The following is a 27720-nucleotide window of genomic DNA, read 5'->3' as shown; positions in this document are numbered from 1 at the left end:
ATACCAAATAGAATATATATAGGAAACACCACACTCCGGTATCTTGCACAAATGCCAGGTAAGGTACCTCAATTTTTTGTAAGGACACTTGTTAAAATAGTAATACTTCAATGACAAATTCTTGGGAAAAATTACATATTTTCAGGAACGTAAATTAAATGTGTCTTTAAGTTTAAGTAATTAAAGGAATAGCACAGTTTCATTCTGTATTGAAATAAGTGTTTTGAGAGCTACTGTATTAATTGTTTTAATAATATTGTTTGTCTTCAATGGAATGAAAGTTAAACACTAAGTAGCTCACAGTTTACACCTCATTATCTGCAAATCAGGGATGTCTCAGTCAATTACTTAGCCAATTAAGGTAAGCAAACACAGTGACACACTCCCTCTCTTACAGACACTTATAACCTCTCACTGATATAAAAGCAACCTTACGATTTTGAATGAAAACATGAGAATGATTTTGCAAATTTTAAAGTTAAAAAACACAAGTTTGAAGTTGTTTAAACATTTTCAGATATGAATAATTATTTCCATCTTCTTCTTTTTTTTTCGAGTACAATGTAGTTTATTTACCAAGTTATTTATATTTAATACAGCCCTTAAATCTGTTTTTGCTATTTATAATTTTCTATTATAAGACAAAGTTTTTCAACATCTGAAATATAAAAAGGACATGCAGCAAAAGGACAGTGGGTCAAATGTAAAATGCACACGAAAAATCTGTATATTTTATTAATAAATCGTTGAAATACACTTCTGAATTATTTAATACTAGACCAGTAGGTCTATAATCCAAATTTAATTGAGAACATTATTAAACTTATGATAATAAAAGTTAGGTAATCCAAACATTACACTAGGTGGTTTATATTTGATATTTATGTGTGACTGACTGGAAATAATTCTCCAAAATAACATCCATTTATGTATAAAATAATCGAAAGTAATCGAAAAAGTAATTATAATTACATTGAAAATTTTAGCTGTAATTGATTAAATTATGATTACAAGTAATCGAAAATCTCTTCGATTACAGATTACTGTTGATTACTTGAAAAAAGTAATCATTACATTTGTTTATGATTACTCGATTACAATTACCCCATCCCTGGTCTAAAGTCATTTTGATGTTCAAATTCTTTTTTGAAATTGACCAGATTCTTTAAGTAATTAACAGAAATGAAATTAGGTAAGATATGAAAGTAACAGAAGCGACCAAAAAAGAACCCAAACCCCTAGGATTTAGTGCAGTCAAGATAAGCAGGAATCACAAATTCTCTGAATTATCTTGTTTTTTCTCAAATGAATACATTAAATAGTAATCATTTATTCCACATATCACACAACATTCCACTAATCACATAAAACTCCATCACTATTTGTCTTTTCTTTTCTCCCTTTCTATTTTTTCTTTTTCCAGAGCTTTAAGTCGTGCTAAAAGATTCAATTTTTCATCACTTGGAATATAACGAAAGTCTTCCACTTCTTTTGAGAACTGCAAAAATATACACATTAAAATTAAAACATATAATATATAAAAAAATCCATAAATTCTATTTCTGCAAAGGTGACTTTTTATTCACTATATATAAATATTTTCTTCTAAATCTTAATTTCATTCCATATCTTTTGAAAGTTATAATGTGTGTGTATCTTTTTTAATGAAACATGCCACTTCTTACCTCCATGATCTGTATATCCACTCCTTCAGGTTGGTGTTTTCTTAAAACTTCTAGAAATATCGGGAACTTTGTGCATACAACACTTTTAAACTAAAAAAAAAAATGTGATACCAGTACATGATTATAACATGCATGTTAAAATGTGGAATCAGTTGCAGAATAATATAGATCATAGGTACTGTCATACTGATGTAGTGTATGAATGTATCAGAATGGACACATTGAGTGATTTCTCTTTCATTGACAACACTCTTTGTGTTTCCAAATACAGAAGTTGGGTGACCACTTCTTCATTCATAACACTTTATGTATGCTGCTAATAGAGGCATTGGGTGCCCATTTTTAGCTCACCTGAGCTGAAGGCTCAAATGAGCTTTTCTGATCACATTTTGTCCGGCATCTATCTGTCTGTCTGTAAACTTTCACATTTTCGACTTCTTCTCAAGAACCACTGGGCCAATTTCAACCAAACTTGCCACAAAGTATCCTTGGGTGAAGGGAATTCAATTTTGTTCAAATGAAGGGCCACACCCTCTTTCAAGGGGAGATCATGAAAAAATAATGGCATCATTTAAAAATCTCCTTCTCCAGAACCACTGGGCTAGGAAAGATGAAACTTATATAGAAGGGGTAGGGTGTGGCCACAATGGGTGATTGAAGTTTTTCATAGGAATATATAGGAAAAAATCTTTTTCTCGTGAGCAGAAAAGCCATGATTAGTCATATTGATATGGAAGCATACTCAGGTAGTGTAGAATTAAATTCGTTCAAATGGGGGCCCGAGGGGTAGGGTGGGGAAATGGGGGTCCAAATTTTTACAAATGAATATATAGGAAACAAAAGGCCCAAGGGCTTTAATGGTCACCTGAGTACAATACAACAATTTAGAGGATCCATAAACTGATAAATGAAGCCTTGCTGCCCAAAAGCAAGAAAAATAGTATGATAAGCATCAACAAAATAATTGGTATAGAATCTATCTGTCCCCCATTTATCACTATTACCATGCAGACTATCAATGTCTATTTTTAACCCCATATTACTACTTCTCACATTGGTCTCTCTTGGCCTTTGAAGATCATTTAAAAAGATAAGTTATTTTTGTCTCACTTTTATTCATCTATTATTTCCAAGTCTACCTGATCATTAAAACTATAACAGTACTTTTTGTATTATACAATAAATATTCTTGCATAATTCTCTTATTCTATTAACCTTTCAAATACATTATTTAGAGTGATTAATTGTCAAAGGTGAATGGCAAAGGGGAATAACTTTGCTCAGCAGAATACAAGTTCATAGAGCCCCAGCCAGGACCAGAACACTTGACTAAATAATCTAGGTGTTCAAAATTCTAGTAAAAATACCCTTGCATATTAAAACTTTTACTCTGTTTGCCTCAAATATGCCCAGAAGCATAGATGATTTTCAAAGAAATGCATGTTCACTATATTATTAGATAAATAAAGCCCCTCCCCTTTACACCAGAACATCTTACCCAGGGGCCATGAACTCACAATTCTGGAAGAAGCACTTTGCTCATCATAACTATACACTTGTTTTTTTTTTTTTGCTTTATTACCAGTAGTAGAAAAAAATATTTTGAAAGAAATTATGCATTTTCACTATAAAATCAATAGAGCCCCCCCCCCCCCTTCACCAGAACCCTTGACCCAGGGGCCATGAATTTCACAATTTTGGAAGAGGCATTCTTCCTTATCATAACCATGCACTTCCTTTGTTTGAATAATACACAGGAGCAGAGAAGAAGATGTTGAAAGAATTTATGCATTTTCCCTATATACTCAATAGAGCCCCGCCCTAACACCAGAACCCTTCACCCAGGGGCCACGAAATTCACAATTTCTGAGGAGGCAGCCATGCTCATCATAACTATGTACTTAGTTTATTTAATATCCAGGAGAGAGAAGATTTTCAAAGAAATAATGCATTTTCACTATATATATCAATTGAGCCCCACCCTGACACCAGAACCCCTGAGCCAGGGGCCACGAAATTCACAATTTCGGAAGAGGCAACCATGCTCATCATAACTATGCACTAAGTTAGTTTATTTAATACCCAGGAGCAGAGAAGGAGATTTTCAAAGAATTAATGCAAATAATCAATAGAGCCCTGCCCTAACATCTGAACCCCTGACCCAGGGGCCATGAAATTCACAATTTCTAAAAAAGCAGCCATGCTCATCATATCTATGTTCTTAGTTAGTTTATTTAATATCCAGGAGCAGAGAAGAAGATTTTCAAAGAATTAATGCATTTTCACTATATAGTCAATAAACCCCGCCCTAACACCAGAACCCCTGCCCCTGGGGCCATGAAATTCACAATTTTAGAAGAGCCACTCTTGCTCATCATAACTATGTACTTAGTTACTTTATTTAATACCCAGGAGCAGAGAAGGAGATTTTCAATGAATTAATGCATTTTCACTACATAGTCAATAGAGCCCCGCCCTAACACCAGAACCCCTGACCCTGGGGCCATGAAATTCACAATTTTGGAAGAGGCACTCTTGCTCATCATAACTATGTACTAGTTACTTTATTTAATACCCAGGAGCAGAGAAGAAGATTTTCAATGAATTAATTCATTTTCACTATATAGTCAATAGAGCCCCGCCCTAACACCAGAACCCCTGACCCTGGGGCCATGAATTTCAAAATTTTGGTAGAGGGCTCAATGCTTATTACAATCATGCCAACAGTTTGACTGCTTGATGTCCAGGAGTAAAGAAGAAGATTTTTAAAGATTGCATTAATTTTGATGGTTTTAGCCCCACCCTCAGGCCCCAAGGGGGCAGGGACCATGAAATTCACAATTTTTGTTCCCCTTCACATATAGATGCTATATACCAAATTTGGTTGAAATTGGTTGAGCGGTTTCAGAGAAGAAACTAAAAATGTTCAAATGTTAACGCACATCGCACGACGACGGACGAAAACGGATAGCAAGAGGTCACCTGAATGACTAAGGTGACCTAAAAATCTGCTGCTCAAGAACAGCAAAGCCGTTTGCTATACTGATAAGGAAGCATCATCAGGTAGTTTAAAATTCAAGCCCCCCCCCCCCCCCCCCCATGTAAACTTTTCAATACTGAACTGATTTTTGCTTTTTTTTTTCCTAGCCAATGTCTCAGGTGAGCAATGTGGCCCATGGGCCTCTTGTTTCACTTACAACACTTGTAAATAATACAGGCAATTGGGAAGGTACACACATTTCCTATTTCTGGAAATCAAATATGTACAGTAAAACTCTGTTATAACAAAGTCACTGGGACCTGTGAAATTACTTTGCTATTTCCACAATTTGTTACATTCGTATAAGGAATTTGTAAAATTTATTTAGCAGAGAATCCAAGAAATCTTCGCAATATCCATGAATTCGCAATATATCTGTGTTTGTACTAACCAAGTTTTACTGTACTTTAAATGTAAGGAATATCATTCATACAAACCTTCATTTAACAGAAGAGGCAAACATTTTATTTTTAAATCAAAATGTTGAGATAACTGCCATGTCTATTAATTCTTTCACTTTGTGAGTGTACTAGGCTGATTACATTGTTCTATTTTACATCATTAAGTTTTACAATTGTCATGTTAATATCCAATACCATCTAAGCATTGATATAAGAAACATGACAATTCTTGCAACAATTAGAAAAAAAAAATTAATCAAATTACACCTAATTAACTCAAACATTATAAAACATGGTACATGTATTTAAGAGGACCTTGTTTTTATACTAATACCCCAGCACATTTATATACTGTTGAACTTGGGTGTTTCAAACATCAATATCTCGACTACCATGGATATGTCTCAGTGAGATGGAAATCCTAAGTACTTTTTCTCTATGAATTTTAATCTCAAAAACTCAAATCCTCAGACACCTTGAAGTTTTTCCTTGGTTCGATCGAGTTTGAGATGGTGAGGTTTGACTGTATATTTACAGACTTCAGACATTTAGAACTTTCTCTCTGCTGTTGGAGGTGTCTTACAAAAGCCAGTGGTAAAAATAGACTTTCTGTCATACACATAGATTTAAACATTCTATGAAATAAAATTTGACTTTAATTTCAAGAATAATATATGCGCACATACTGAAGTTTCAATACTTACTCTAAGTTTTCTTTCATATCTTTTCAAATTAAAAATTTCTTGAACTTTGGTGGAGCGTGTATGGTAGGTCTTTACATTCAAACTCCTGGGAGGAACTGTAACTCTGTGCAAACATAAGATCATAATATTGGAAACATAGAATACATCACAGTGTAATTAAAACATGTGATAATGATGATACCCATACATTCTTCCCATGGGTTGAGATATGGATCATAAAGGGTGCTCTAATGAATGAAGACAGGAAATTGAAGGAAGTGTCAGAATATCAGAGATTGACAAGAATGTTGGAATAGCTCAGAACAGATCACATGCTGACCTACAGTGTATCATACTAATGAATAGCCTTGTGTAGGCAATGTGGTAATTCTACCTCTACATGTACTTTGTTCAACTTTTCAGAGATATTATCAGGCCTAGATAAATAAATTGTGTGTTTCCGGTTCCCCGACCGACCCTAAAATATATGAGCCGACCCTGAAAATTTATCTGCCGATATCTTTCCGGAAGTAAACAATTCCATTTTCACTATCAGAAATCCTAATCTCGATCACTTCGGTGTTTGAGAAAATGCATATCCTATACACATTAAATAGAAATGCCACTAGTAAGCAGCCCTTCTGGGAAAAAGAAATGAACTCATTGTTTTTCTCATTTTGTTTATTGTCAAAGTTGAATTTTAACTAATAAAATGTTAAAATAAAATAAAATGTTTTCCCTACCTACCTACCCTATTTTTTCTCGGGTTGGAATAGGAAACACACTATTTATTTATCTTGGCCTGACTGTAAAGCAAATAATCAGAATTTTTCTAAGTCCAAGGAGCATAACTCTGTCAAAAATTGCTCGATTGTACTATAACAAAACTTGACCTAGATATTCTTATGATAAATCTGTATACCAAATTTCATTTCAGTATGTGCAACCTCTGCAAAGAAAAGGAACAGAAACTGCAAATAATTGGAATGTTTTTAAGTCCAAGAGGCATAACTATGTCAAAAATTGCTCGATCATACCCAAAACAGAACTTGACCTAGATATTTTTATGATTAAATCTGTATATGAAATTTCATTTCAGAAAGTGCAACCTCTGCAAAGAAAATGAACGGAAACTGTTGGTGGACTGACAGACAGACCGATCGATCGACAGACAGCAGGAAAGCAATATGCCCTCCTTTCTTTGAAGGGGGGCATAAAAATAATCCATTACTGTAAATAACTGAATATGCCAATTGATACTACATCATATTATGACTTACATTTTCATGTCCAGATCCATTGTGAATTTGACTGACTTCACAAATCTACAGAAAGATTCTAACACCACAAAATCATATCCCGTCAGCTGAATGTCAATATTCTTGTACTCTCCTATCTTAGGTTCATCCTGAAATAACACAATGTTAACATATGTTGTCTGGAATTTTTGCAAGCTTCTTTTGTAGCTGATTCAGATTGTTTTGCAAGTCTACCTACTGGGTATAAAGTTTTCATGTTAATGCACAGACTGAACTTCTAAAACAAATGCATTAGTCCAAATGTCGTATGTTGCTAAATTTCCAGATAATATACTAAAAAGAAACTGCATCGCCCAAATTTGATGGTTTCATTATGGGAGTGTTTGGAACTGAAAAATACATCACCAACCCCCCCCCCTTTCCCACACACACAAAACAAACAAACATAACATATTAAAGGGACATACATGTGGAGTTGCGGACTCAGTTTTGAAGTTTACATCCTCTGAATTTTTTGGTAGAACTTTGTAACAGTGTTTTCAGGACGTACGATACATTATCATGATTATGAAGGCATGTTCAGAAACTTTTTTCATCCGAAAATTACAAAAACTACTTTGGCAGTATTTGATTTCATCCATACTTGCATTTCAACTGCTAATATTCATCTTTGATATTTAAGAAAAGTGCAAAATCTGTGGTGTATTAATATGAAAGATAAAGTGAGCAAGCTCACATACCCCATCCTCCCACATTGCTGGGCAGTGCTTCACATAATGAATGGCTGCAATGCTATGCATTAAATGGAACAAATAATTACACCCCCTTTTTTTAACAAATGTTTGTGAAAGTCAATGTCAACCAAAATATAAATCAGAATTAATTTTCTTTTAATATGCAAACCTACACAGTATGTCTATACATTTATTAACTACAAGTGTTTTTGTGAAATTCTGTTGAGCAGTTTCAGACAAGTTGCACTGACAAACTGTTTCATTGTCTCTGAATATGACAACTTCTCACATAATTTCAATCCATTAAACCGAAGTAATTTTTAGGATAAATTTATAGAAAAATACAAAATTGTAAACTAAATGACAATGTAAGCAAAATCCTTCATCAGGTACAATTGTACCTCCTACTTCAAACTTTAACGATGTTTATATGTAGTTTTTCTAACATCTTACTAGGCCGTCAGGTTCCCATACACCACACAGCTTTGAACCTGTTGTAAACCATTTCCTGCAAAAAAGAACAAAATCATTAATAATCTAAAATTGCCTTCATGAGAATTAATTTAAATCAATAAAATGGAGAATTAATTATTTGTAAATAATAAGATTTAACATTCGTTAGATATAAAATTTCTTATTTGTATGTACAAATGTATCATTTTACCCTCTTATGCAGTAGAAATCACTCATTGTACAAATTTATATTCCACACTTTGTATTCCAATCCAATGCCTCATGATGGTTTATCAACAGATATATGTGTGCATTAGTAAGCATGGAAGATCAATGTAGAATTCCATATAATAGACAAAATCATTGACATAACAGATCCTACTTCAAAAAGCATTATTTCACATTTATTTACTGTGTAATACTGTTGGTGTTGTTATGCAGAATAAACAGCTGATAAAGATGCTTATATTAATATAATTATGATACATGTATCTCCATGTTTTAATTAGTATGTCAGTATTATCACCATCTATGAATGAAAATGACTGATTGCACAACTTTTAATCATAGAGAAACATTTAAAAATTTGAAATCTAATAAGATTTTGTAAACAGTAGTCTAATGATTAAGATCTGCAAAGGCAAGCTAAATTACATATGTATGTCTTTGTCTCCCTGCACAGTGTATTTAGATTTTAAAAAAAGAAACACACAATGTAGTTTGACAGATGCATTATTTTCTTTTCTAACTTGTAAAGGGTAGATCTATAAAATTTTTAAAAAGTCCCTGGGTACAAATTTTAAGGCAAAAGTTCAGTATTTCAGTTTCTTTGCCCAAAACCATTTTATCTACATGTTACACAGGTTAACATATATGATGTACATTTATAAAATTAAAAAAAAATCCAAATCAAAACTTCAGTTTATTCACTCAAAACCATTTAATCTAAATGGTACACAGGGTAACATGATATGATATGATAAAATATGATGTACATTTATTCAAATGAAATAAAGTTGAAAAAGCAAAAGCAAAAATTTAGTGTTAGGTTTAAACAAAATCTCTTGTCAGATACCAAAATTTTTCAAAATGTGTAAAGCACATGCATTAAAAATAAGAGGCCCATGGGCCACAATGCTCACCTGAGTAACTTTGACCAGCTGTTTTTCACCAGATTTCCCCCTTATAATACTCATTGTGGCCCCACCCTACCCCTGTGTTCATGATTTGAACAATTTACAATCTACACTACCCCCAGGATGCTTCCATATAAGTTTTAGCTTTTCTGGCCCAGTGGCTCTTTTAAAGATTTTTCCTATATATTTCAACGTAAAATGGATTCCCTATTGTGGCCCCACCCTACCCCCCTGGGTCATGATTTGAACAATTAGAATCTACACTATCCCAGGATGCTTCCATATTAGTTTCAGCTTTTCTGGCCCATTGGTTCCTGAGGAGAAAATTTTAAAGATTTTTCCTATGTATTTCCTATGTACATGTATTTCAATGTAAAACTTGGGATTCCCTATTGTGGCCCTATTCTACCTTGGGGGCCATGATTAGAATAATTTAGAATCTACACTACAGCAGGATGCTTCTATATTAGTTTCAGCTTTTCTAGCCCAGTGATTCTTGAGGAGAAGATTTTTAGATTTTCCCTATATTTTTCAATGTAAAACTTGGATTCCTTATTGTGGCCCAATCCTACCCCCGGGGGACATGATTTAAACAATTTAGAACCTACACTACCTGAGGAAAATTCCGAGCAAGTTTCAGCTTTTCTGGCCCAGTGGTTCTTGAGGATATTTTTTAATGATCCCACCCTATTTTTGTTTTTCTTGATTATCTCCCCTTGTAAGGGGGTTTGGCACTTCATTTAAAGATTTAAACTCCTCTTCACCCAAGGATGCTTTGTACCAATTTTGGTTGAAATTGGCACAGTGGTTCTTAACAAGAAGTTGAAGATGTGAAAAGTTTACAGACGGACTGAGGGACAAACAGACAGCTAAACTGATGGACAGACCAAAAACTATACATGCCCCTGAATCTTTGATTACGGGAACATAAAATGGTATCTGTATAATTAATTGCAGTTTCATGTTACAATTACATAAGTTACAGGTGCATAATGTTTTGTTGTTGTTTGGTTTTTTTTTTAGCTCTTTTTCTTTCAAAAATAAGAAAAAGCCACGACACACTGACTGACTGATCTTTAATATGGTAAAAGTACAAATGATTTTGTCTGACCACTTACACATGGATCTACCCTATTCTCACTCCCAAAGCATTGAAGTTTAAATTGCACCATACATGTGATATGTACAGGCTGTATGCAAAATGTACAGTTTTTTGAGCCCATTCATCGTGTACTGGCGGGACACCAAAATTCACAGAATATGAAAATTTGTACAGTATTTTGAATTTCTCGCTAAATGCCGCCATTTTCCTCTCATTCTCGCTCGCGAGACACTGAAAAACGTCACCTGTGTTTGACACTTGACCTTCTGATAATTGTGTAGTGTACACAAACCATCGCGTGCGAAGGTGTGAACTGCCAATTGGGATAATTATCTTGCTATAAATCCGTATCAAATATCCCTGTAGGTAGCTTTATTTTTTAAGGGGTACTTAATTACTGTTAATGTTTCGTATACGTAACTTGATTGAAAAAAATTAAGCCAACTTCGAAAGTTGATATACATGACTTTAGTCTTAATATACGTGAATCTGACCCAGATCTTCGTAGGTATAAAATATACGATGTTTATTACAATGATTACGATGGAATTTCAGAAGAATTTAAGCGATATTTTATACCATTTTTTTGTACCGTTTTTTGATAAGCAGTGTACAGTTTTTTCACCCAAATTCCATTTTTATGGCTCCTGTACAGTTTTGTGGTCTTTGACTTATCACATGTATGTTGCACGATACAAAGATAAACAATTTATCAGACAGACCTTACTCTCGGACATAAACCACTGATTATCTTAATAAGCTCGATAGGAAATCTGAAATGATTTCCAACCAGATATTTAAAGACATCTTCTCACCTTTTGTGGAGTACGTTGTTTTGGCATCGCTTACACAAAGTTTTGTTGAATTCAGATGACACCAACCGTAATGCCTTTCCCAGCTGTCATTGTAAAAAAAATCACATATGAATCAATCTGCACTACAAACTGGAATAGATATGGCAAGAAATTAGCCCTGACTTTCAAGTATGTTCATTTGTTACCCTGTTACAGGACTATTAATCCAGTTACGAAGGTAACATAAATCCTAAAATGAGATCCAGTTAATTTATAACCCATCAGGGGGTCTTCTTTTCTGTGGTTAAAATATTTTATACTATTTCGGAAAGTTTCCAATCATATTTCAGTCATGAAACTGATATCAGGTTAAAGAACTCATTGTAATCACACAGTGAAAATTGTGTACCATAAAATCTCATTTTTTAACCACGTTGTAACTGCTGTAACCACTGTAACCAGCAAAAAAGTGTAAATTGTACCATGAAGTCCCCATTTTTAACCACTGTAACCATTGTATCCATTAAATAACTGAGGAAATGCTACTCAGTTACTGGCTTTTGTAACCCTTGTTACTGGTTACAAATGAACATACTTGAAAGTCGGGACTAATTTCTTGCCATATATGAACTGGAATTTCCTCTTCATTTTTGGATATTACTTTAGACAACAAAACATACAGAAAAAATACAGAAAACATATTAAAAATATTAAAATACATACTATTCTTGACTTAACGTCAAAATTTTAAGCACTGTTGCAAGTGGAATTGTAATAAAATTAAAAAGTACGAAATACCTCTGAAATTTTATAGACAAGACCCATGTTTTCGAATTAATGCTATCGCAGAAATTTCGTGAGAAGACGCTTACTAATTTTAAGTCCAGATTTTTATGTACTAAAATGATATTATTTCTAAGTGTGAACCAATCTTCATTTCATAATAAATATTTTAAAAATTATGACGAGACAACATAAGCCTAACATTTTACCAGTACAGAAGAGGAATATATTTGGAACGAGTTGTTTTGCAACAATTCTACTTTCATTTTAAAATCTGACAGCAAATACTGAAATAGTAAACTAAGCAAGTCAGGTAAATTTCAAAGCCCTATGTCTTTTAATATTGAAAAAAAAGTAATAGCGAATGATAAAGTACATTTTTGTGGTAATATGTATATGTAATATTAAGTTAAATAGCTTTGTAGTTAAAAATACAGTTTGTACGTTAAATTCTTACTGTTACCAGAGACGTGAAACTTTCTCAGAATATTTAAATTAGAGATTAAAAAAAAGAAGAGCTTTAAACATAATGTTTAATGTTCCTTCTGATCTACTCAGAGAACTGTGGAGAATTACATGGCACCAATACCCAAATCTGATGACAATGATAAACCAAACACTGGGGAGGAAGATGTTGATGTGATGGATGTCCCAGATCAGATGATAATTGTGGATAGTTCTGATAGTGAGGAAGGAGATGAAGAGTTTGGAAACAATGGCTACCAAATGCTCCAACAGTCCACTGTGGACTCTGATGATGAGGATAATCCAGATGATGTGACTTCAGGTATGACAGTGGATCCAGGTGGAATGACAGTGGATCCAGGTGGAGTGACAGTAGATACTGAGTTGGAAAGAAGTACTGCTGCTGACGAAGCATGCAGACTTCCGTCAGGACTGCATACCGCTGGGGGAAACGCACCATCTTATATGAAGGTATTATATTTAGAAACACGTTCTTCAGAGTATACTTTTCAATGTGAATTTTGAATATTCAGTATGATTACTCAATCTTGATATAGTACTATAAATCACTTTTTATTTATTAGAACTGTATTTTGGCATAATTATGCATGACCATCTGTAAAATTTTATTTTGGCATTTTTTTTGTACTGGTAAGGATTATATAAAACAATAGCCAGAATTCATGAAAATATTGTCACGCTAATGAATACCAAATACATGTATCTATGTTGTGAAAATAAGATGTTGCAAAAATGAAGTGATCTACAGTAAGTACAGTACAGGCAACGCGGATCCCGTATTAGACCGCGTTCCCTCGGCGGTGTGTTAATCCTTTCCGCATTACACCGTCGCGGGTTTTGATCGCGGTACTACCTGCGACCGTGTGTACACCGCGGCGGGGCCAGCTACCGTTATTCTTTATCTTAGATGTTGTTACCTGTAAAGTGTTGTCGATTTTTAATAGCGTCAAAAAAAGGGGGGTGTAAGCCATTAAAGGTTACGGCCTGCATTAATTAAATGAATTTTTAATTCAATTTTTAAGTATTATCAAATTGTATAATAATACTTGTGTAATTATTTTTTATCTATCTTTTTTTTAAGTCATTCAAAATTAATTAATTCTCAAATTTAAAAAAAGAACGTATAATGCCAGTGCTTGTGGTAAAATTTGATGAAATATCGTCAACTGAAATATCGTATATATTTTTTAAAATCAATAATTCCGACATAAATGATCATGAAATTGCTAAATAGTGCACAGTAAAATAGATTTTTTAAAAATGCCATATCATTTCTGTTAAAATGCATTAAATACAGTGTTCACGATTTGCCAGTGCCAGTGTGGTTGTGTTCTTGGTTACATGTAGCTATGCGTTTATTTTTCTGCGAGATTCTATCACGGTCATTGGTTTCTTGAAGAAAAATGCTTCTGTATACGTATCTGTTATAAGTATAAGCATGAAAAACGATGCTAGATAGAGATGGTAACAGTATGATATTAAAGAATAAACACGTGTACATTTAGGAATATGTTGCACAATTAGCTTCTGACAAATATGCGCTAAACAGAAATATCAACATGATCTTTTTTTTTTTTTTTTTGGTTATTGTTGTAAATAAAATCATTACATTCTTTTCAGAATAATTTCATAGCTAGTATTTGACTGTATTTCTATTTCCTTTCTTTTTGAAATTAATATAATCATGCGGCTCTTCAACAAATTTCATGTACATGTATCGTCAAATCAGAAAGGACGGCTCTTTTATTAGCTGTTTATATGAGCCTAAAAAAATAATTTGAACATACAGCATTGTAGATGAACTAATTATAATCAGCGGTAGGCTACAAGTTTTCAGGTGTCTGTGTAACTGGCCCATACCCTTACGAAATACCTGTAATACTGTCAGATTGCGTAATCTTACATCATGAAGAATGTTGGCGACCTTGTAAATAAGTGTCTTGGAATCAATCTCTTATCAAGCAGTTAGTTTAGTTAAATTAGTGTCTGTGGCTATCACTGTTCCCGTGTTCTTCATTAACTGGCAGAATTAGACAAAGTGCTTACTGGTCAATAAACCGATAAATCAGCTACAGTAATACCTATCCGTTCACAGAAACGACTATTTTGAAACCGAACAAAATTTGATTCACAAGCAATTTCATTTAAATTATAATTATAAATCGATAAATCAATAAACTGATTTCAGGAAAAACGATGCACGTGCCGTACATGTAACTTTCTGTATGTTCTCTCTCTCTCTTCCTTTTTTTTTGGTTGAAATTAATTCAAATTATACTTACATGTACAGGTACATGTATGAACGTATAAACTGAGACGTAAACAAAATACATGTACTTATAAAACATAATTTGATTTGATTTATTTTATTTTTTTCAACTCTATTAATTTGTTTTAAAAAGTTTGATTTTTAATATACACACAGTTAGGGTTAAAAAAAAAGCAACTGTGAATATATTGTCTCAAATTTCTTGGTTGAAAATAAAGAAATAATGAGACATTGAATGGACTGGTATGTCGTATGGCTAGACAACGATGTGCGCATTCGGAGAGATTTACCTCAGGTACCCTAGGACACTCACAGGTGTGAAACCCCCAGGGCATGCCGTTTCCTGCTCTGGGTCTGCTAATCCCTATACACAGGAAATGATCGCGGCTAATACTTAATACACAAAGAAACAAAATTTGTCAAAGTATACGATAGCATTTGATTTTTTCCTTGAATATTATTGAAAATAAAAGTGTTGTGAGTGTAAAATATCTCCCTTCTTTATACTTGTTCTCTGGAGTTCATCACCATGCATGCACATCCTATGTTATTTTATTGAACATGTAAATGGAGAAATAATTATTATTTTTTTTTTTTTTAAATCATCGTTTACCAAAGAATTAAATATCAAAGTGAAGAAAGGATGATAGTTTTTTTTTTTATTATTGATAGCTTGTATACCGTTTACGTGCCCACTAACTGCAAACTCTCGACTTCGAATATTACAGCTTTCCAGTAATTTGACATTTTCAGAAAAATGCTTGCACATTCGTACAATAAAGCGAAATTAATTTAATGAATTATAGTGTTCTAAATTTGGTAAAAATACAAAAACATAAACAATATAAAGATGCACCTTTTTTATTTCATAGGAGTGTTGAAAATTGTTAATCGGAACTCGCACTGATTATTGTTTAGCACGTGTACATCATTATTGCAATTCGCATATAATTTGAAAAGACTTTCTAGAGCTAATAAACCCATCATTTAATTTTGTTTCATGCTAAAATCTCAAATAACACAGCTTATAATTCTATTTAAACGAAAGATGTCGCCTTTGCATTGATACATGCAAATAGTTTTAAATACAAATCTAAAAAAGTTTATAATATCTCCTGCTTTACAAATTCTTTTTAGGAGTATGTTTATTATTTTCTATTCATCGTTGCAAAACAAAAGAAAATACTTTCATAAATAAACATACTCTGTAGTTATTCTTTGTTACTACATGAAAATTTCGCAAATTCTCGTTCGGGGAGATAACTCCCGTTTGTTTATGATACTAGTTGATCGATGATTTAACCGCGGCGGGGACAGGTAGGTGATGAATTTCCCGCGGAGGGAACGCGGTTTACCTGTCTCACCTGGCCAAGTCCCGCGTTGTGTTTATACCGCGACGGGGCGCGGGAAATACGGGATCCGCGTTGCCTGTACTGTAAGTCAGTAAATCATTTATTTTAGTTCCAATTTAAGATATCATAGTAGTGCATGGTGCTTGTTATGGGATATACATTATGTACACATATTAAATGTTTATGAAATGGAATGCAACATACATGAACATAACCATATTGATTATAAATGTGGTAAGTATACCACAGAGGCTGAACAAGTAGTTCTTCATTACCAATAAAAATCCAGATGAATTTTTTTTAAACACAAACCACTTGAAAGTTAAAAAAAATTGTCAGTACTGTTATCTGCAATCCAACAAATTTATAACCCAGCCATCATTGGCATTTATAATCCCTGGAAAGTGGAAAACTTGATGACATCCATGAAGGATATTGAAAACTTTTTTTCAGGTCCCTGATTTACCAAGACCCTCCCCAGGGGAACTTTTGTGGAACCAGCAAGTGAACAGAGACATTCATATAAGTGAGGTCCAATCTGAACAAATCAAACTGACAATGACTTCAGTGAAGCTTCCAGAGAGTAACATTCCACCGTGGGCCAATGATATCTCAGAGGAGGAATGGAAGGATAAACTCAAGCATCTGATTGGTCAGGATTCTTGAAATCAACAATAAAACTACAAATTTCAAATGAGTTTATAAACTAAATGTTTGTTCATTTGTGATACATGTATTGTGATTATGATGTTAGAGATTACATTTGACAAATTACATTCTTATTTCAAATATTTTAGATCATCTGAGCCAAAGGCTTGAGAGAGCTTTTCTGATCATAATTTGTGTAATGTCTTGCCTTTGTTGCCATAGTCAATGTTGTCGTAAACTTTTCACATTTTCATTTTCTTCTCCACAACCACTGTGCCAATTTCAACCAAACTTGCTACAAAGCATCCTTGGTTGAAGGGATTCAAATTTATTCAAGTGAAGGGCCATGCCCTCTTTCAAGGGGATATAATTAAGAATTGGTGAAAATTTAATGGCATCTTTCAAAAATCTTCTCAAGAACCACTGGGCAAAAAAAGTTGAATCTTATGTGAAAGCTTCATCACATAATTTAGATTGAAATTTGTTCAAACTTGTCAGGGGCTAGTGTGGGGCCACAATGGAATGCCAAATTTTTACACAGGAATACATTGTGCATAGGAAAAAAAACTCAAGGGCAGGAAAGGCTTTATTAGTCATATTAAATATGGAAGCATCCTCGGGTAGTGTAGATTCAATTTTGTTTAAATCATGACCCCCTGGGGTAGGGTGGGGCCACAATACATGATCAAATTTTAACATGGGAATATATAGAAAAAAAATCTTTAAAACTCTTCTCCTCAAGAAACAGCAAAGGCAGGGTGGCAATATTGACATAAAAGCACCCTCAGGTATAGTGTAGATTCAAGTTTGTTCAAATCATGACCCTGAGGGGTAGGTTAGGGCCACACTGGCCAATCACAGTTTTACATAGGAATATATAGGGGGGGGGGGGGAATCTTCAAAAATCTTCTTCTCAAGAACAGCAAACACATGATTAGTCATATTGATATGGAAGTATCCACATGTAGTATAGATTCAAGTTTGTTCAAATTACAACCCCTGGGGCCATTATTGACAATCAAAGTTTTACATAGGAATATCTTCTTTTAAAACACAGCAAATGCATTCTTAGTCATATTGATATGGAAGCATCCTCAGGTAGTGTACATTCAGATTTGTTCATATCATGATCCCCAGGGGTAGGGTGGGCCAAAATGGATGATCAAAGTTTTACATAGGAATATATAGTAAAAAAAATTCTGATTTCTAGAATGGCTAGGCCATAATGACTCAGGTGAGCATTGTGCCCCATTGGGCTATTGTTCAATGCTGAGTTTTTCTTTTCATTGGTCAGTGTCTCTTACCATAAATGTCCACATATGAGTTATTTATGCAAATATGTTTTAGTATTGGGTTGATGTAATACTTTTTTTGATTTAGAAAGAATCCTGTTATCAAGCTTTATCACTTTTTGAACACTACGTTTGGGGGTTACTGATTATTCTGTAAAGCTTTATTTTTCACTATGTTTAATTTTGCATGTGCAGTTTTACACTATTGAATCACCTCACCTTTTTCTGTCGCACGCTAGCGATTGCAGTTTTACAGAAGGGCAAATTGCAAAACTACAGTGAAAATAACCAAAGCTAAATAGCATAAAAAAGGGAAACAGTGAATTGAACATGCATTAAATATTTGTTGTGTTAGATAAAGTGAATATTACTGTGTGATATCAATGATTGGCACATTACTGTATAGGATTAGAAAATGCAACACATTAAATATTGTATTACATTGTATTTCCTTTTTATCCCTAAAACATTTTATTTGATCATTTTAATAAATTATGTATAATTGATAAATTGGTCAAGTTTTAATTGTGTGAATGTTACTTTATAAAAGCATAATTACATCACAATATGTATCTGCTGATACGTACTTCAGAAAATCTTTTAAAACTTGTAAAAGAAATACACACAATAGTTTGTATTTTACTTATGTTTTTAAAATATCAAGATTAAAAAAAATTACTGTGGAAAATAAAGATTTGGATACATGGTGTATCAAATTTTAACCAGCATTTATTTACCGTTATAAATGGACACATCACAAATCCGTACAACAGAAATTGATTCTTGATTTTTTTTAAAAATGTTTAGCTACCATGTATTATTCAGAGTTAAACTGTGAGTTCATTAGGAGTCCTGAGGATGCTTGTGTATGAATGGAATAATCTGTGAATGTAAGAAACACAAAGATTGAAAATTTGTAGATTTATTGTTGATGAAAAAATTTATATTGAATTAATTTGGCTTCGCACTGGCTGAGGGAGGGAGGCATTTGGTATCCTCCAATACTTTTTATACTCTTTCTGTAAAATGTTTAACCTCTTGTAGACCAATTTTGACTGAAAATGGATCAATTAAAACAATGGTTTAATCCTCAAAACAAGAATTAAAAAATCCCTGACAAATAATTAAGTGCCCAAGAGGAAAAAGAAGATGAGGAGATAGAGTAATTCTTTTGAGGAATAAAAATATTCTCAAGAACCACTGGACCAGAAACCTTTTGGTTTGTGAGAAGAGTAGGGGATCAGAAACCCTTGGCTAGCGAAGTTGGTGAAACATTTATTATTGACTATATATTTACATCTGAGTAAATCATACCACTCTCACCCCCTCCCTCCAAGCCATGCAAACTAATTTTAAATTCTAGTATAACAGCTAAAAATCACGGCGAACAAGAATGGAACCCTGGCCTCCCAACCACGAAGCGAACGGCCTACCATTAGGCTATCGTGCACGGTATAATACCTAGAAATTCAAAGGGGCATTAGCTATAAAAGTGATGGCAACTTATTTTTTCTCAGAATCTCTCAATTGCATTGGTATATACAGTTAAAGTACCATCGTGAAAATACCTTTAATTTAACGTTAAAGTAATATCAATTGACCAAATGCATGAATTTAACGTTAAAAAATACGGTATAACGTTAAATTATTGTTTGAAAATTAAAAAAGAATTAAATTAATTTAAGGTCCCAGAATCATGAAGCAGTTTTAGACTTCAACCAGAATCTGTACATTGTTTTAAAGGTTTATTATACGAAATAAAAAAAATTGACACACTATTATTTTTTATCTTTCATGTTGTTGATTTTAATTTTCAAGTGCCAGTTTATTAATTATAGATATATCTATTTTACGACTGACTGAAATTTTGACTCAAGTTTAAGAATGATCATTGGGGTTTAATAATCATGATGAACAAAATTTAAACAAATAATACGCAGAGAAACGATATTGATTTAAGTTACTAATATTGAATGTAATTTTCTCCTTAATTTCGTTTTAGTTGTTAAACAAAATGAGGTCGGAGTATGTACATAAGTGCTGCATGTACCAATTTAGAAGTATTTTTCAGGGACGTAGCATCGTTTTTGAAAGGGGGGGGGGCAGCCAGAGAAAAAAAATTCAACTTACCTGAAAAAAAACTTGACAAGCAAAAAAAAAAAAAAAAAAGGAAAACTGAAAATTGTCCGAACTCGAAAATCCTATTTCGACGGGGGATGGGTTAGGTTCCAACTTCTTTCAGTACCAAATTTTATTCATACACTACTACAACACCCTTATTTGACTATTCTACAACAAAAAAAGGGGGCGGCCTTTCAATTAACGTTTCAAATAGTAAAAAAAAAGTCTTTGGGAAAAAGTGCCCCCCCCCCCCCCCCCGTTGCTACGTGCCTGTTTTTGACAGCAATTTTGGATGTGTTTAATGTCGTTAAAATATCATAAACGCCGAAAGAAAAGTATCAAGGAGACAAAGGTATTTACAAACGTGTGAATGAACACAGGTATTTAAAAATAATAAAAGCAATATAGAAACATATAGTCAGAGCTCCAGATAATTTTTTACCTTAAAGTGTATTTACTCCCTGATTTTCAAATCAATGCAGATTTTGCTTTTCAGCAAAATAATCAAAGAGTATTTTGTTAATCTATTGCTCTTTTGACATCTAATGTGATTTTTAGCTTGTTATCGAAATAAGTGTTTTTGAAAGAGGAATGTAAAAAAAAAAAGTTAAGTTACTGCATTTATCATTTAGGTTAATGAAATTTAAAAAAAAAAAATGTCAGCTTTTAGCTATAACTGAGAAACACTTCGGGTTTTTTTTTTGGTTTTTTTTTTTACCAGAAAGACCATACGGTAGGCAAAGTTTCGACGGGCCCACAGAATTCCTTTTAGGATTAGGCCTATATCGATCGTAGCAAGAGTTACCGAGAAAAATATCCTTCCTTTGGCTAGATAAAATTAATCTTTAGATTCTCATCCCCACCTGCCCCTCTCAAAATATCCAGCCCCGTTGTTTTCCATTTTGTTTGTTTGTTTGTTTCTTTTTTTATCAAGAATATATATTAGGTTTTGCTATATAAATTGTCGGCATCGATCGAGGTAAGAGTTTTAGAGTTACTCCCCGTTTTCATTAAAAGTCGAGTGGCGCTATTTATACATGTAGCACAGGAGCATGTAAAAAGCAAAAAAAAAAAAAAAAAAAAAAAAAAAAAAAAAGCAATGTTACTTTCGTACAAATAATAAAGGTTGTCTGTGGACTTTAGATGATATTCCTACAGAAAATGGTAAATATACAAAAACTGTTTAATAAACAGTGATAAAGAATAAATTAGACACCATGCGTGTTTTTGCGCAATTTTGACAATGTCGACCTGTACGCGTCAAGAAGGAAAATTTGGATGTTATATGAACAGTGGAAATCTTGTGATATTTTCAGACAAAGAATATATTAATATTCATATCTTTCTCCCGAACTGGAAATCGGCCTAGTTTATTCCGAATACGCTTAATCAAAATTTCCTTTTGATAAAAATTCAAACACTGAGCGACTTCAATTCACACAATTGCTTAACATTCAATCCGAATTTACGCAGTACTTTCATAGTGTAATGCTTATTTATGATTGCTAATGCGTAATTGTACGCCCTGTTTTAATTTTTAATGCGTATTTTGAAAAATTCAATGCATATTTCTGCAAATACGCACCTTATCTGGAGCTCTGTATAGTTACATTTTCTGTCCTTTATATGCATCTATCAGTCAACAAAAGGGGTGCGTATCATTACCGCTAAATTTTCACAATTGTCATTACAGCTACATATTCATTACTGCTACAAAAAAAGTTACATTACCGCTACATTTAAAAGTATGCATTACCGCTACATTACCTCTTTTGTTAACCAGCGGCTTCTGCATGTACTTATTGATTTAAAGTAAACCATATGCTTGCATCAGACCTTTTTCCTCTGCTCACCACGGGGATGTAAAAGTAGAAGCAGGGTTTTTTCCAATTTATATTATGGGAAAACTATTTTGTTTAATAAAACATTTTAGACAGTTTTAAAATCGAGCATTGTTCATGTTAAAACACCCAGTCTTTACATAACTGTTAGAGCTTTGAAGGCCATTTGCTTGACGTGCTGTCTGGAAATCTCACCATTTTCATAATTTCGCTCAGATCCAACTCATATTCCGTGTCATTGCTGGCAGATTCGATATGTAGCGGTAAAGAGTTGTAATCGGCAATAGTCTTATTGATAAAATGTAGCGCTAATGATCACCCAAAATTTCGAAGAAATGTAGCGGTGATGAGCTGAAATTTTTCGCAATGTAGCGGTTATGTTGACCTCCCAACAAAAGTATATACTTTCAAATAATGTTTGCTTGTCCTCTCCCGACCCAGGATGAAAAATTTGGGTCGGTAGGTAGGTTGAGATTTTTTTTTCCTAGAAAATTTTAACATCAATGCTGAATTTTCAAAATAAATTTTCCGGACTACATAAAAAAAAAAATTGCTTCCTGGAGGTTGAAAAAGTTTTGAGTCGGGCCATTTTTAGCCAGTCGGTCGGGAGAAGGCAACCAAACAATTTTTTAAAGACGGCGTAACCTACTTTCTTTTAATTGGTTGATCCGCAAGATATGGTTCCGGGACCATAAAAAGCTCACGTTTGATTTCAGTCTCATTTTACAACAGGAATATATAGAGGAAAACTAAGACTGAGCTGAGATCAAAAGTGAGCTCATCTAAATTTGGAACATGAACGTGTAGATGAAGCAAAGTTAAAGGTCAGTGTATTTTTAGGCCGTAGAACGCGGGGGGGGGGGGGGGGGGAAGGCAGGGGGCCCAGCTCCCACTTTTTTCTAAGTATAGTATTTTGCTATGGACAATTTTCATTTAGATGCTGGTTGTCTCCCAGTCTGATTAAAACCTGCTCCCTACTCCTCTCACTCCTCAGGACCACATGTGCTTGGGGACGGGACACCCCCCCCCCCTTCCGTGTTCCGTACACCAAGGGTTTTTGACCTTTTTAAAATAAAATATTTTTATATGACTCATTAACATATTAGGACTGAAAAATCCAAATTATAACTTACAAAACTTGCGTTTTATAAAAATTCATACACTTTCGATCTCTTTTAGTATCAGAGAGTGTGAATTATTGTTTTAATCAGACTGGTTGGCCCCGCACATTTTGTTGCTGTAAGGTCGAGCACTGGCAAATTGCAGGATTTGGTTAGTTGAGGAGGGTTATTTTTTGGCTTGTCAGATTATTTTAGCAAGCCCCCCCCCCCATATTGTAACAGTTAAATTTGGAGGTGTCAGATTTTTTTTATTCCCCACCCTTTTGAAATCGTTGCTACGAGTCTCGTTTTACAGTATATTTGATGTAGTTTTGATTTGCCACCAGAGTCAAAATTATTTATCAACAATTATATATTCATAATTTCATTATGCTTTAGTTTTCAATGTAGAAGATTGAATTTGTAATTATTTCATTAATCCTATATTTTATTAAAAAGTGTTAACCCATTAGTGTTTAAGCATGATTCTATTTAGAAACTTTAAGTACATATTTCCTGGCCATTCATTGTTTTATATGATTAAACATGATTATATTTAAAAAAAAAATCTGAAGTTAAGTACTATCATGTCACAAACACCAATTAATGATAGTTTGAAAGCTTTATAATTTCCACATTGCGCTTGATCTAGTTTATCTGTTTAAGATATCTAGTGTATCCGCAGCTTTGTTAAGGCTTCCCGAAGCTTTAAAATGCGCTCAAAACATAATATGTCATTGCGAGGTTGGTTTTAGTTTTAATTTATAAGTATTGAACTTTAGTACTTCCAATTTATATAAAGGATTTCCTCGGCTATATGTTAACATATTTGTTATGATATCACATGACTTTGTTGATCACGTGACGGTCATTTATAATTTTTTTTGAAATGTTTCATATAAATCGCTTCGGCGCAGCTGATTAACACGATAATTATTAATATTTTGTTATATAAATAAACTCAGCATATCCTTGTGTATCCGAAATGTGCTTGGGAAAAGTCATGGTATTACTTGGGTACAAAATATTTCCTGAGAAATTCAACTTACCTACAAATTTGAGGGTATTTTCCACACAATATCGTAATCTGTATTAAAACAAAGCCAACACACATTTTTCCCAAGCAAGATTCAGTTAGAGAACAACCTCTTCTTACAAATTTCCACAAAAATTCTCAGATTAATCCTCATTAATCACTTGCGCCAGACTCTTTTATACACATAAAATAAATTCTACCTCCAACCACGGGTATAAAACAGAGTACATTTCAAAAGTATATTTTTCATAAGCATTTTGAACATGCTGAATTTCAATCAAGGGTAGGTAAGCGGTGTATTTTTAAAATATTCGGACATATAAGACTTTAAAAAAACCTTTGCCGACCCGTGAATTTTGCATGCAGTTTGAAATAAAGTGCAAAGATCATGATACTCTCCCCATCATAACACCTCAAGTTTGCAGTGACTTGACGTCATTTTCCATTGTGACGTCATATTTTGGTAGTTCAGAGATGTGAAGGCATGTAGTATACTTGATTCTGACCATCCGGCGCTCCCGGGTAAACCGGCGATACACTTGATTCTGAGCCGGTATTGCGCACGCATCAAGCCGGGTGAGCCGATTGAGCCGAAAAAATTTGATAGGCTCGGGCGGCTTCAACATGGCGTCCTTGGGGATAGTAGCGTTGAAAGTTGTTTGTTTTAAGACGTGAAGCTTTTGATCGAGGTACGCTTGTGAAATGAACATATTTGCAAAAAGTGTAGTCCTTTTCTATGCTAGATAATGTTTTACGATAGAAATACAATATTTCTATTACTTTACATGAGCCTGTTCGCTTGATTCTAAGAGCGTACCAGGATTTACCTGGCTTGGTTCGGCTCGGCCGAATTCTATCACAATCAAGTATGCTAACAGACTGCACTGTAGCCTTAACCTACCTGCGTCTGTTTAAGATATCTAGTTTTTGCTGATGATACTTCCTTATATGCCATTGTGGACAATGGAGCCACAAATGTAACACAATCCCTTACTAGTGATCTTGAACTTATTGATAAATGGTCAAAAAAATGGCTAGTTGATTTTAATCCAAACAAAACTGTTAACGTTGACTTTAGTCGTAAAAACATGGTATATCCCCCTATCAAATTTGGGGAACATGGTCCAAACATAATTCAGAATATATCTCATACCCATTTAGGTCTACACTTTCAAACAGATGCTACGTGGATATTGCATATACAATCAATTCATGAAAAAGCTACAAAAAGACTAAATATCCTCAAAATGCTTAAGTATAAGTTTAGGCGGAAAACACTTGTTAAGATATATTTTGCATTTATTAGACCTGTTTTGGAATATTCCGATGTTGTTTGGGACAATTGCTCTGAAAAAGACTCAAAACTTTTAGAAGATACTCAAGTTGAAGCAGGTAGAATTATCACTGGGTTAAGATGTAACTCCCCTCGCTCAAAACTGTATATGATGAATTAGGGTGGGATCTTTTACAAACAAGAAGGAAGGTTCATAAATTGATATTGTTTTATAAAATTATAAATGGCTATTCACCTCAATATTTGCATGATTTGATTGAGCCTTATCGCCCATCAAATCATTCCTATAATTTTAGAACCAGTGATGCACAATTTAAAATTCCTCATATTAGAACTACATCATACATGGAAAGTTTCCTTCCATGGAATAACTTGCCAGATCCTATTAGAAATGCTTCTGGAATATCATCATTCAAAAGTCTTTTGAATTCTTATTTTTGTGAAAAAAAAAAAAAAAAAGTAATGAACTATTTCATATTGGAAAAAGAAAATACAATATAATACATTGTCAGTTAAGGAACAATGCAAGACTTAAATATAGCCAATGTTTATCAGAAACACCAATGTGTGAACACTGCATTGATTCTGTTGAAGATGCTTATCATTACTTTTTCGCTTTTTCAAAATAAACATCTTATAGAGATATACTTTTTTCAAAGAATTCAAAATATTGTTGACTGTAATCAGGTTTCTGAACTTCTATTATTATTATATGGTAGTCCGTATCATGGACTCAATACGAATATACAAATTTTTGAAGCAGTACCATGTCATGTAAATGTATATATAACTTTTGTCAATTTTTCCAAACCGGTACTTCATTGTATTTTTTTCCCGTTTTTTTCTCGCATTTTTAAATGTTTGTTTAATTAATGTTATGATACATAGCGGGTTCCAGTAAATGTTCAACCAAGCCTCTTTCTTTACTCCTCACTAAGATATTAACAGTGGTGAAGGAGAAACTTCAAGAGTACTGTGCAACAATATATTCGAGAAGTGGTGTAAATCAGATGTGGATACTTAAAACTTCCAAGGAACTTTTGGAAAATTTGAAATCGCAAGATTTTACCAAAATCAACACGTGAACATAGATAAGAGTGTGCCTGTACAGTTTAATTAAATGAAGGAAAAAAATAAACTTGACATGCGGAGAGGAATAACATAAAAGTAAACTACAAAAACACCTAGGGATTTAATTTCGATTTTATTTTAGTACATGTATTATGATTTCCTTCCGAGAATTAATCAATGACCAACCAAAACGAACAGAATTATAAAATTATTATAATACAATGTAGAAATACTGGAGTATTTTTTGAAAATTTACAACAACAAAAATCAAAAACATAACAAAACTAGTCCTCAGAAATGGCACAATTTAATACACTCCGCTTTCACTCTAAGAAGAACTCTAAGAAGAAGTGTTTAGTTGTCATTGCTTGACAAATATGTAAATCAGAAATACAGTTAAACTAATAGAGTAGGTCACATGCTGCATCAAAACATAATTTGTCGTATGTTCTTAAGCACCATCTATGTATTTGATTATTGTTTTACTTGGGAATGGATCTCATTCAGAGATTTTTACCAGACTACTCGTCTTGGCAATGTAGGCCACTTCCAAAGTACAATAATCTGCGTAATCATTCAAGTTTGATTTACATCAGAATCAGAATTTAAATATTTCTCTTAATGACCCATCTTTATTATTGCATGAATATCATATGATACCTTTAATGTTTTATCCGTGCATTTTGTCAACAACAGAATTGAAAATATGAATCACTTAGTATCCAAAACATAACTGGTAGTATACATATAATACAAATACAACATATATGGATGACTGGTTAATGTAGCAATGTTCATCATCCAGCAAAATATAAAACACCTGCAGCATCTGAAGCATGATTGAATGTATACATCTTAAAAAATAATTTAGAAAATTTATGTCCCCTTAAAGAAAAAAGAAGAGCGAGGAAGAACGAAAAAAAAATATCCAGATGGAGAAAGAAATAAATGTTCAAACTTAACCTTTTAGCTTTTGAAAACTATGTTTGCAATATATATATTCTGACCTTAGTCTTTTACCTTTTGACTTCCAAATCAATAGGTGTCTTTTTTATGTCATATCGACGAAAGATATAAAATTTCGATGCAAAACCTCAGAGAACTAGAGTTCTCACCATGTTTTGTCTGTATGTTGTTTAA

General features: G+C 33.4%; 2 protein-coding genes across 2 annotated transcripts; one reads left to right on the top strand and one right to left on the bottom strand.

Moving 5' to 3' along the window:
* Positions 1 to 717: 717 nt before the first annotated feature.
* LOC133183559 (large ribosomal subunit protein mL48-like) lies at positions 718 to 25292 on the bottom strand. Its single transcript, XM_061318501.1, has 7 exons — positions 25117 to 25292; positions 11309 to 11391; positions 8256 to 8310; positions 7090 to 7217; positions 5831 to 5933; positions 1686 to 1775; positions 718 to 1498 (listed from the first exon to the last, which is right to left on the bottom strand). Exons 1-7 carry the CDS (start codon positions 25168 to 25170, stop codon positions 1379 to 1381), a joined length of 633 nt encoding a protein of 210 aa, XP_061174485.1. The 5' UTR covers positions 25171 to 25292; the 3' UTR covers positions 718 to 1378.
* On the top strand, positions 12298 to 18616 carry LOC133183558 (uncharacterized). The gene is made up of 3 exons (XM_061318500.1): positions 12298 to 12383; positions 12629 to 13006; positions 16631 to 18616. Exons 2-3 carry the CDS (start codon positions 12647 to 12649, stop codon positions 16841 to 16843), a joined length of 573 nt encoding a protein of 190 aa, XP_061174484.1. The 5' UTR covers positions 12298 to 12383; positions 12629 to 12646; the 3' UTR covers positions 16844 to 18616.
* Positions 25293 to 27720: the final 2428 nt, after the last annotated feature.

Source organism: Saccostrea echinata, unplaced genomic scaffold, assembly GCF_033153115.1.
Source record: "Saccostrea echinata isolate AGI-Se365-2 ecotype Australia unplaced genomic scaffold, CSIRO_AGI_Sech_v1 ptg000009l, whole genome shotgun sequence".
NCBI lineage: Eukaryota > Metazoa > Mollusca > Bivalvia > Ostreida > Ostreidae > Saccostrea > Saccostrea echinata.
Note: the sequence above shows the minus strand (reverse complement) of the source record. Positions and strands in the feature narration are given on the sequence as shown.

Coding starts and splice junctions, on each gene's coding strand:
- LOC133183558 (XM_061318500.1), top strand. CDS start 12,647: ATGGCACCAATACCCAAATCTGATGACAATGATAAACCAAACACTGGG. Junction 13,007..16,630: donor ACGCACCATCTTATATGAAG/GTATTATATTTA, acceptor ACTTTTTTTCAG/GTCCCTGATTTACCAAGACC.
- LOC133183559 (XM_061318501.1), bottom strand. CDS start 25,170: ATGGCATATAAGGAAGTATCATCAGCAAAAACTAGATATCTTAAACAG. Junction 8,311..11,308: donor AACAACGTACTCCACAAAAG/GTGAGAAGATGT, acceptor TCTTTTTTGCAG/GAAATGGTTTACAACAGGTT. Junction 1,776..5,830: donor GATATGAAAGAAAACTTAGA/GTAAGTATTGAA, acceptor TTTTTTTTTTAG/TTTAAAAGTGTTGTATGCAC.